General features: G+C 47.4%; 1 protein-coding gene across 1 annotated transcript; it reads left to right on the top strand.

Moving 5' to 3' along the window:
* Positions 1–560: 560 nt before the first annotated feature.
* On the top strand, positions 561–9,398 carry LOC135392720 (beta-galactosidase-like). The gene is made up of 7 exons (XM_064623441.1): positions 561–573; positions 673–803; positions 3,347–3,729; positions 5,144–5,935; positions 7,095–7,301; positions 8,335–8,628; positions 9,153–9,398. The coding sequence occupies exons 2-7, from the start codon at positions 713–715 to the stop codon at positions 9,279–9,281; spliced, it is 1,896 nt and encodes a 631-aa protein (XP_064479511.1). The 5' UTR covers positions 561–573; positions 673–712; the 3' UTR covers positions 9,282–9,398.
* The last annotated feature ends 2,427 nt before the right edge of the window (positions 9,399–11,825 follow it).

The following is an 11,825-nucleotide window of genomic DNA, read 5'->3' as shown; positions in this document are numbered from 1 at the left end:
GATTTCGGAACCGAGAATATTGAGGTCTCCCATTTTGAATGGCCAATTATGGTGACCAATGTCACTCAAAAGCCGTTTTGTTTCTTCTGTGTCTGTTTCGTGTTCAGATAGCCACATACAGGTGGCGCTGTCTACAACAGTGCGAGATTCTTCATCATTATCAGTGCGTTGCTCTGCCTATGTGTCGTGACATGAAAATGACGCACACACAGAGGGAAAAAAAGCCCGCTTTTGAGTGAGACGAGGGAGAATGCATGGGGGTATAGATACTGGTCCATTTCAGCCTTATTTCCGCGGTACAACAACATATGCAAACAATACAATACAACTTTCAGGAGTTTCAGGAGGGATGGACCCCATCTTGTACTTTTTACGACGTGGCCAAATGTGTTAGTCTGGTTCATGATTACCATCCTTTGAACGGACGAAGAAGGAGAAGCTCCTGCAGGGGCACTGACCGTTGTGTAGGGTGTGTGTGTGTGTGGGGGGGGGTCTTCTTCTTCTTCTCGTGGAGAAGGCGCGAAGAAGAGGAAGGAGAAGAAGAAGGAGAAGTAGTTCTTTTTGCTTCGAAGCGTACGCGGAGTGCAGATATCTTAAAATGAGCATAATCAGAAGCTGCTGCATTTGTTCAGTCTTCGGCGTGACCCTTGTGATGGTCTTTTTCTTCCACAGGCTTCCACCCATCCGAAGATTACGTCTCACGACCCATTCGATGCCGGAGGCAAATGGTACAAGCTCCCAGTCATGGGTGTTCATGGAAGGAAACGCCATGGTCAGGTCGAATCAGCGTTATGATATACCACGTAAGATAAGGAATAGTCAGTACTACAGTTTACGCAGTATAGAAGACTGTAGAGTATACACAACTCCATAGCGCGAATGTCCTTATCTGGGCACGAACAGAAGTACTCAGAGTGATGTCTTTGCACTGTGGAGTTTGTCCCACAGCCGGCCTACACCATGCTGTCAGTAGCGAACACATTTTGGAGATAGTGGACCCATAGTCAGTGCTATCTCATCCAGTACCATGACGGCGCCTGAACCTTCCTGCGCCGGCACCACGCGTGGAAACTGATGCAAGTGGACATTCCGTTCTCTACATGTGAAGGTCTGAATTCTGATTCTGATTAAAAATAGCCCACGCTCGCACGCTGTCTTTGCGTGTACGCTACTGCTGCCCGCGTGAATGGACGCCAAGGCAACGCCTCTGTGTGCGGATAAATCTAACCGGGATTTGCGAACTTAGCTTGCTGTCTACTTAAGTGACAAACTTCCGATGGCGCATTTATGCGTGCGAAATGTAGAAAAGAATTATGGAAGACATACTTAGCTTAAAAAGTACGCAGAGCGACGGAAACGTCAACCTCATTGCATCAGAATAGGGCAACATGGCGGACGTAGTAGAGTTGAGTTCAGGTACCACTAGTGGAGCCATCGGTGGAGAAACCGAAATGATGTCAAATGGATGCTCATCGATAGTGCGCCTGGCGGTGCCTGCACATAACTCTGCTGAGACAACGAAAGGAAAGTTAGGTAGCAAGCGAGCTGGTGGTGACGATCCATGACTTGAAAACCCGAGACGAGGTAGGGACGAAAGCAGACACACACAAACACGGTCTCAAAAGAGACCGTGTTTGAGACAGTTTGTTTGAGACCGTGTTTGTGTGTGTCTGTTTTCGTCCCTACCTCGTCTCGGGTTTTCAAGTCATGGATCTGCTGAGACAGCTATGTAGTACCATGCACTGCCATGACCGCACTATCCTTACGCATGGAAGCCGACGTTTTCGTCGCTCTGTTTATTTTTTAAGCTCAATATATGGCTTCCACGATTTTTCCGTAGATTTAGCACGCATAAATGCGCCATAGTGCGCCATCGGAAGTTCGTCAGTTAAATAGACAACAAGCTAAGTGCGCAAATGCCGGTTAGGTTTATCTGTGCACACCCTGCACTCAACCTCTCGATTAGCGCAAACTGCAAATAATAGTGAATTTTAGGGCATCGTACGGTATCGCCTTTGCGTACGTAAGGGATAGCGTTGGTGGTTCTGCGCACGCGCTAAACTTCGCGCAGTGCGCACGTACGCGAATGCGACGGCGTACTACGCACTAAACTCTGTAATACAGTTTTAGTTTTTGCGCACGCAAGGAAATACTGTGTTTGCACTGTAACCACTCCAAACGCCATGCAGCGTTTGGTAGATGCGGAGTGTGCCCTTACTCTTCCCTTGCGTAAGCAGTACTAAGGCCCTGTGGTGATGGAATAGTTGAGAAAAATTACGACAGAAAAACTCCGAAACTCTCGCGGCGGGGAACAAATATCATTTTCAAAAAGAATATAATTAAACCGGAGAATTCAGCTAAAAGTTTGGATCTCCCTCTCCGTTGGCGATGTCCTCGAGGTTTTGGGGTGTAGAATGTACATTTATTAATTTTATTAATTTATTTAATCAGCAATTAAAAAATTGAGGGACGGTTAACCCTTAGATTTCCCACGAATTAGCAACGACAGCTGCTCTGGGGTGGTGTAGACGCGTTCGTCACTGCATTGTTCACAAATGGCGATAAATAATTTTACAAGAGATGAAAGATGAAAGTCACTGAAAAGGTTAGCCAGCTGTAGGACTCGAACCCACATCTTCTATATTGCCGGTGGATTGAGGCTTTGTATGTATTTGTCCCTTCTATCTTGTTCCAGACTCAGAACATCGGTTCTTTCATGTTTACAAGAGAGTTTCTACTGAATGTATTTTATTTCATTGCGCCTCACATAGCGTGACCATGAGAGCTTTGTGATCCGAGAAATGCGTCACGAGGGTTGACACTTCTTGCACCAAGGTTCTATTCTCGAAGAAGGAAGGTCGATGCACGAATTGTAGTTGGCGGTGGGTTCTGTCAGTTTCTCTCAGGTTCTGTCAGATACAGTGCCATCTGTTGAGCTCGTTGCATCCATTCTCGTTGCTTGTCTCGACGCCGTTCTTTGGAGGCAGCTTGTTGTGCAGGCGACGCCTTCGGACGTCCCATCTTGACTAGATAATATCGGCACCTACACGACGCATTCCACAAACAGAAGAAGAGGAAGGCCGCACCACACCACACCACACACAAGAACGCGGAGAGGAGGAACGCAGAGAGGTCCGGGAGGGGGAGTAGGGTTTTGTGTCAACGTCGAGGCGGATCGCGTGAAGGCGAAGTGTGGCATTAACAGCTGCCGCTGTAACACTAAATTGCATTAACTTAATAAATTGAACCCCACACCATGTATAACACCAGAACGTATCGCGAAATTTCGTAACTCTCAGCTACATCAGCAATCTCAAAACCCTCCTTATGTTTGTATGTCTTACAGGTCCCTCGTTTATCGTCGACTACGAAAAGAACGTCTTTCTCAAAGACGGAGAACCATTCCGCGTCGTCGCTGGAGCCATGCACTACTTCCGTGTACCATACCCTCTGTGGAAGGACCGGCTTTTCAAACTCAAGGCGTCTGGCCTTAACACGATAGACACCTACGTCGAGTGGTCCAGCCACGAACCGGAACCATGGGACTATATGTTTGAAGGCTACAACAATCTCAAGGGCTTCTTAAGCACCGCCAAGGATCTTGGTCTCCTGGTCATCATACGAGCCGGCCCTTATATATCTGCCGACCGCGACAACGGAGGCATGCCCTATTGGCTTCCCAGGACAGATGCAGGCGTGAAACTACGAACGAGCGGTAACGCTTTCCAGGTATAGGTACACCTATATACAGTAAAATTTGCACGTCTTTCAGCGTGTAGAGACTGCGTGTTCTTGTAAATCAACATCGTTTTTCCCGAGGCTCAACTGAAAGGTGTAATAATAGCGGTTTTTCTATACTGACCTTTCGCATAGATGGTGACGATGATATAATGATGATCGTGATATATGATATGACGATGGAAAAGTAGACGGCAAACAAACGCTTTAGAAGCGCCAAATGATTGGAATGAACAAACAGATAAATTCCTATCATGCGCAACGAAGCGACATCGAATTTAAACATTATTTGCTCAAGTTTACTCAACAAATGCGGGGTACATCAAGACAACAACTTACCTCCCTGTATATTATTGCAGGTTCTTCTAGATGTCAATGTTTGTATTCGCGAGTCGTTTTGGAGCTATACAGTATAATCTACAGGGTGTTTTTATTTCTTACTTTATTTTTTGAAATTCCCATTCATCAACTCGAAATAAAGCTGTTGTTAAATTATTTTTATAAGAAAGGATTATGAGCGGCCCAGACGCCGTTCCTGCGGACGGATTACGCGTCCAGGCGGGACATTCCATCCAAGGGAATGTCCAAAAGAATATCCAAATACAGGATGATTCCCTGCCTAAAATTTATTCATTAAGATTTTCAGGGAAATCTGAGATAGCGGGATTGGAGTCAGTCGTTATTTAAAGCCCTACTATTCGTTTTAAAATCCTGTAAGAGGCATGTATACTTCGATATATCTACCGCCAAATTTTGTTGCACAAATAGGTCGAAACTAAAACAACGCGCATCATTCGCACGAAAGGACATAACATTGGCTCTCGGCGTCCTATATATATATATAGGACGCAAAGCGCTTTATCTGGCCAGCGGGCCTGTGCCTATACTATTTATTTTTTATAGTCAATGATTCTAGTAATCAGTCATGTAGTTGCTCGCTCTAAAGGCTCGCTTCGACGGAATGTCCCCCGCGCTTGAGCGTAAATCCTACCAGTAAAAACCGCATTTATGCTTTGCCCGTGGCTTTTTGTGAAAAATATATCAAATAAGAATAAGCACCGTGTATATTGAAAGCATTCGTCAAATACTTCTCACGACGCTTCTGGCGCAATCATCGAGTCAATGTCCGTTTTCAGTCGTTATTTAGGGCTTGCCGCAAAGTGATGTAGCTGTCGCATGCGCTGCGCGGTGCAGAAAGGCCGAATACGCCGTACACACCATGAGGTTTCCTATACTCCCTTTTTCCCATCAGTGACGTCCGCTCCATGCGAACGCGCCCTCTTGTTTACAAACTGAGTGGGTTTACACTTCCTGAAATTCTGTAATCTGTAATGTAACTTGAGGGATATACCTGCAGGTACCTCCGCGGTGTAACTGTTTCTTTTCTTGGCTGATCTCCTTTCAGTTCCACCTTGACCGCTGGCTCAGCGTCCTACAGGAGCACCTCTACCATTTTCTGTATGAGAACGGCGGACCTGTCATCATGGTTCAACTGGAGGACGAATACGGCAAGTTCGAACCGTGCGACCACAAATATATGAAGTACCTTTACTACACGTTCCGATACCGCCTTGGTCCTAGAGTTGCGCTCATAACTTCAGATCATCCTGAAGAGAAGCACATTGAATGCGGAACAGTGGAAGGAGCTCTCGCAACGTTCGTTTATGATGTAGACGCTACCACAGAGAAGGTAGTCAACGTTACCAGAGCAGCTAACAAGAACAGAGGACCAATCATGGTCAAGTTCATCGTCTCCACTTTGAGCCGTTGGAACCAAACAAGCGCGGCCGTCGATAAGAAGAAACTCTTGAGGAAGCTGGAGGAGATATTGAAGCTGAACTCGTCCGTATCGTTCTACATGTTCCACGGCGGCACAAACTTCGGCTTCGGCAACATCACACACACTACCAGTTACCACGCTGATGCTCCTTTGTCCGAATGCGCTGATCCTACGGACATGTACTTCGAAATAAGTAGGATTATTTATAGATTCAATGAAGCAAGTGAGGCGGCGCATATGCGCATCCCTGTCCTGAGGATGAAGCTCGGAGAGGTGCGCCTGAAGTCGTGCTCGCCGTGGAATAACGTGAAAAAAGTGTTCAGGGTGAAAGAGCTCCTGAAAACGGTTATCAACGCCACTCCGGTCAGCTTCGAGGGCGTGAAGCAAGACTTCGGATACGTGACGTACACAGCTCAGGTCAGAGTTCGATATATTAGTGATCGAGCTCAAAGCACTGGGTATAGCGCTGCTTTCGAGTAACTTCTATCATGGTATGCCTCAATCCGTTCGAATATTAACATTGTATGCACTGAAGTGACATTTAATTTCGTTTTATAAATCAACATCACTCAAATGCTCAGTAAACAAAATTTTAAAAAAAATCATGCGAATCATCGAATATTATGCGCTTCCAAGAATTGTCCAATGAGTAATGCACGCTGTAGCCTCATAGTTCTCAAAATTCGGTCAATCAATCAGTTTTATGATGCTCACATGACGCGTTAGATGGAACACCGGAGACACGAGGTTTAAATCCTAGTGACACTTTAAACCTGATGAAATACGTAATACTCGTAGTCGGTGGACGAGCACGAGACAACTTGTTGCCCCTCAGACCATTCTTATGGCCAGGAAGGCTGAGGGGAGTATACCAGCCTTTTAAACTATTCGAACCACGTATATCTACTCAGTGTCAACAAGCCGACCTCCATCGTGCGTATTTCACTCGGTGAGACGCACAGCGAAAGCAGCGCGCGTGCGCAGAGCCTGAATACGCAGAGTGAACCACATGGTCGCATAAATACGTGGCACTACGTGAACGCGAGAAACCAATGCTGTTGGCAGAATATTGAGATACGGCATTCGGTGAGCAATTTGACAACTTCTTGAGACGTATTCTTATAGCGTTATTTTTGGTTTTCCTAGGGCCAGTTTCACCAACGCCGGTTAAGAGTTGATTCGCGATCAAGCGTCCCTTAAATTGAAATTACACCTCAACTGGCTTTCTGTAACGTTAGCTAGCCTTACTCGAACTCATGCACCTTGCGTCATAACGCTATTGAAAAAGTAATGACGGCTAATATCAAGTTTAAGGGACGCTTGATCTTGGTTTAAAGTTAGTCGGCTTTGCTGAAACCGGGCTCTAGTGAATTTGGAGCGATTTCCGGTTGGACTGGCTACTGCGCATGCGCGGCTTTTACGCGCAGCGTGAAATTCAGAACCCTCTTGACGCGTTGTTTCACGTACGAGAAACCGACTCTGTGCTTAAAATTTTACGCTGAGCTTGACACGTGGAACGCGTTTTGCGCACTGGAATACGCACCATGCGGGTCGGTCTTGACAATCACTTCCGCAGGTCGACTTCGACTTGCATGGCCCGGCTGCGCTGAAGATACCGCAGTTCGCCGACAGAGCGTACGTGCTGAGCCGTGATGTGGTTCGCGTCATGGACGCCCGAGGGTCGAAAAAGACAATGATTTCTGTGTCGAAGACGGAATACGTGACAATTATCGTCGAGAATGGGGGAAGGATGAACCCCGGGAGTCCAGTGCCACAGTCGAAGGTAAATCGTTTTCCCCACTCTTCTGCAAAGCGAGAATCAGAGTCCAGCACCCTGGCTGAACAAATGTGATATTTCGTGCACAACCAGTTTAAAGAGGGAGGGAACGACATCTAACGTGGCTCGAAAACCGTGTTACATTTATTATGCAGTCCGTCGAGAGACATGATGCACTATACCTTCGCTGTGCGGTGTCTTGTCACCGCAAGAGTGCATACAACATATTGCACAGTACGCCGCAGGGAAAAAAAGAAAAAGAAAAGAACGAAAAAAATCGTTGGTTGGAGGGGAATCACTGATTCTTTGAAGGATGGAAGGCACCTCGAACATGCATGTCTCTTTTTTTACCGCGAGATATGAACTTTCAGAAACTGCCACACAAAATATTTCCTTTGAGGAGCGCGCATTTCTTGGACCCTCCCTGTCTCCCTCTCCTTTCTGCTGTTCTCTCTCCATCTGTCCATTGTCCACGTCTGTACTGATGTCTCGCGTCCCACCAGGACATCTTGTTCTTGTCCAACGTAACCCTCAAGAGCGGTAGATGTCCCACGGAAAACGCTTCATTCTAAAGTTGATTGCCATCATCATTCTACGCGTTTTCATTGGGGCTATTGCTGTCGTCTGCTACGGTAGTCGTACATCCGCTTCTGCGTGTTCAAAATTCAAATTTCCATTCTCGCGAGCCGATGTGTAGCGCTCCTAGCGGTCGTGCGGACGGGTAATCATAGGGGTTGCCGATTATGACATGGTCGGTATAATGTAATAGGTCGTGGTCCTGACGACGTGGCTGCCTGCCAAAGGAAGCAGCTTGCCTGACGCGCGCGATCGAGAGCTCTCTTGCGCACCAGGATTACACGCTGCTGTCCTACTTTTTGCACGCGTGTGTGCCCGAGGGCTTGTAATCCTACTTTCCATTCTTCCTCACATATTTTTTAGCCCTTTCGTGCGCCCTTAAGTTCCCTTATCAAGCCATAACAGTGTGCGTGTCTAACAACGTAGCGGAACTGTCTTCAAATGTTATCCCTCGTCTCGCCAGGGCATCCTGTCCAACGTAACCCTGAATGGGACGCAATTTCGCAGCTGGACCATGGAAGCCTTCTCCTTAACAAACGACAAGAGCCTCGCAGTTCTCTTCAATTTCATGCGGAACCTTCCTAAGGCTAGCGGAGCAAAATGCCTGCAGACGCCTGCTTTCTACTACGGTTCTTTCCAAATGCCACAGCGGTCCTCTTCTCTAGATACCTTTCTCGACCCTTCTGGCTGGACTAGGGGCCAAGCTTTTATCAATAGATTTAACCTAGGACGGTATCGACCAGCTGCTGGACCTCAGGTAAGCGACACGCGGGTGATCGTGCACTACTGCATGTAGCAAGGAAAAACTGGTTGGGGAGGTTCTCTCTCTCTCTCGCTCTCCTTTAGAGCTGTCCGCGAGGGTTTGGGTGTAGAAACTACTTTGGTGACTTTCGTGAAGTTAATTGCGTTAGTACTTACTTTGCCTTGTAAGTTACACTGCTATAGTTGCCAGTTCTGAAACAGCTGAATAACTTCTCGCAGGCGACGTTGACGGCCGTTGCTCGGTGATCGCGCATGCTTAAGAGAGCGTTGAGACGAAATTTATGGAGAAACCGTAGACATCGAAGGCTGCTCTCCATATATTCTGGCTGAATGCTCCCAGAGACGCTATGACCCCTAACGCTAAAACCTTTGTTGTTTGTTGCTGGAAATAAACTCTGCGGGGAAACGATGTAATCTTGAAGTTAGTCGAAGATTATAACTTCTAACGGGAGGCCTCGCTCAACCACAGCGTATAGTATCTGCATGACGTTATTCATCATAAGACTGTCTTACATCCAGGTGACGCTGTACGTCCCCAAGCACGTCATGCGTCCCTACCCACAAATAAACGAGGTCATCCTCATGGAACTTGAAGGCATTCCTAGGAGCACGACCGTTCAACTCGTCGATGAAGCCAAAGTCAAGTGACTCGGAACGCCGTGTGGTGTTGGATTGCTCTTACCTCTCTATACTTTGAATCAGCCCTGTGTGGTACAACTGGTCAGGAGGCGATATGATCACTTTTTCAAATAAATAATTTTTTTCCCAAAATTTAGCGTGCAGGAGCGTCCAAGATGTCTGACTGCTTGTTGTTGATATTGTAAACTGTAGGATGGGACAAGCGCGATGTGTGCCCACATCTAGTACCGACGTCGACTTTGCGCTTCTGTGGGAACAAGTAGGAAATTTGCGCCTCCCCCCCCCCCCCCCCCCGGCATTCTTGCTGCCCGAAAGGTGTCTCTTTCTGGCAGGGCTCAGGGGGGGAGGGGCTGCTGCTCCACCGACCCCTTAAGACGTCGACCCTGCCCACATCCTTGTACATGCTTGCACATGCGGCCTGTGTCGAATGTCGGCGCGTACTTCGTAACGGAGGACGGAATATGAGAACTAGTGCTCATTTATTTACTCAAAAGGCCCAAGGGGCATTACGTGGAGGGAGTGGGAAGCAACAAAAAGGGAAAATGAAAAGATATAATTAAGGAACAGTAGCAACACGACTGACAAACTGCAGGTCGCGACATAGGTGAATTACGAACAGTGTATGATAAAAAAACATGTAACCCAAGACTAAACGCTAGGCATCCGAGTAAAAACTTGTTGTCCGAGTTGTTGTTGCGCGTTCCTCTCGTCCGGAGTGACGGGGGACGGATTGGCGATGTCTAGAGTCAGCGACTCTAGCGATGTCGATGCGCACGAAGTATCCAAATTATTCTCCGTAGCTCCGGGTTCGGTGGGCACTGAATAAAGTCCGACTCAGACGACGGTGATACGGGCTTTATTCACTGGGGGCTATGGTACACATGGATATTTACAAGATTTACACACTGGGCTGGATGTTACATGTTCCCAAGTCCGACTCCCAGTCCTCTTTCCGCCGCTGCGGCCGCTTAAAAGGGTGACAGATAGGGCCACAACCCCCGCTGAAGTCTTCCAGTCGGGCGGCCTGTGTTCAAAGGGTTACAACTCGTGGTTGGCCCAGTTTCAATACTTGTCCAGGCCAGAACCGCCCGATTGCACACTTTCGCCACGCGATTTACGACCTGCGTGTCGAGGTGTCAACCCGTGCACGAACTAACTTTGGTGAGTCCATGCCTCCGGTGACAGAATCCATATTTATGGCCGTCGCGACGGATCGAGTTGCCTGGAGGACTCCAGCTCCCCTGCACCTGCAACGATGCCATTCCCTTTCCCCACTGACATTACCAGTGGGGTCAACACTCGCCGCAGGGTCGTTAAGAAAATGAGCAAACGTCCCTCAACAACACCAGATGTGGACGGAGGATGCCAAATGTTACAACTTGGACAAATATAACATGCAATTCTCATAACACAACTCAATCCTTTACAATCCGCTAATCTAATCGATCTGATCACCAGCATGGCACCAGCTGATCCAAACAATGGCGTACATAAATGTGGGCGTACATGACTCGAGCGAGTGATGAATCGAGCTAGATGATGGTTTGTGGTATGAAAGGTATCAGAGTGGTGTAAGTTGGATACGGCGATACTGGGACAAGGTTTGCAGAAAGTTTTCAGGTTCATGTTAAATGATTATTTCATGCGGCGGACTGTATTCTCTAGGGCGCTTCAATACTAGCTAGTATTCGGGCAGCCTCGTGTTCTCCAGTATCATGCGCCATCTGTCGGAGGTGGAGAGAGGTGGTGAAACCAACGACAAAATGAACACCACTCCCGCTCCCAGCATCCTTATAGGAGCAACGAGGTGACATTTAGCATCGCTCGAAATCCTGCCTCGTCTGTCAAGCTGTCCACCAGGAGTCACCATGCGAAATATTTTCGCTGTGCGATGCATTATAGCTGCGCAATCGAATTAGCGAAAAGGGAAAAAGAGAAAGCAGCGGCTGACGGCCGGCACCATCCTCGTGTGAAGGGGAGAACGCCCCGAACTTTTTTTTCTTCTCAGCTCACGCGCCGCTTGTAGACATTTTTTTTCTTTTTTGCAAATGTGTTGACCTGTAGCAAACGAAGTATCGCGCCCAAAACATTTTGACCCCCCAAACAGTGATAATAAACTACCGTAAATTAATGTTATCCGTCTATAAAATGCACAGCCACGCACGGGGAACTGTGAACTGCAAACTTGGACTAACCTGGGCATGGGGATGCAAAAATCGACCTTGGAATAACCTAATAACAAACTAATCAACATGCTGCTCCGTCGTGTCCGCCCTGAGAAGTCTAACGGCTGCTAAAATGTGGCTCGTCCGCAGAGAAGACTTGGGCAGACATCGAAAACATGTGCATTTGGGTGGTTAAATAGTGATGCCGTGTTTTGCGCATTTACCTCGACTTTCCTTGTTTCGAGAAATAGAATTTCAAGATCGGGGCTTTCGGAAGCGAGAATATTGAGGTCTCCCATTTTGCATTGCCAGTTATGGTGACCTATGTCGCTCAAAAGCCGCTTTGTTTCTTCTCTGTCTGTTTAGTGCTCACATGGCGACATACAGA

The sequence above is a fragment of the Ornithodoros turicata genome, chromosome 4 (genome assembly GCF_037126465.1).
Source record: "Ornithodoros turicata isolate Travis chromosome 4, ASM3712646v1, whole genome shotgun sequence".
NCBI lineage: Eukaryota > Metazoa > Arthropoda > Arachnida > Ixodida > Argasidae > Ornithodoros > Ornithodoros turicata.
Note: the sequence above shows the minus strand (reverse complement) of the source record. Positions and strands in the feature narration are given on the sequence as shown.

What these genes read in the sequence shown, in the direction of transcription:
- LOC135392720 (XM_064623441.1), top strand. Translation starts at nt 713, where the DNA reads ATGCCGGAGGCAAATGGTACAAGCTCCCAGTCATGGGTGTTCATGGAA. An exon ending in CGAGCGGTAACGCTTTCCAG is followed by an intron (nt 3,730 to 5,143) that starts GTATAGGTACAC and finishes ATCTCCTTTCAG; the next exon opens with TTCCACCTTGACCGCTGGCT. An exon ending in GTCCAGTGCCACAGTCGAAG is followed by an intron (nt 7,302 to 8,334) that starts GTAAATCGTTTT and finishes TCGTCTCGCCAG; the next exon opens with GGCATCCTGTCCAACGTAAC.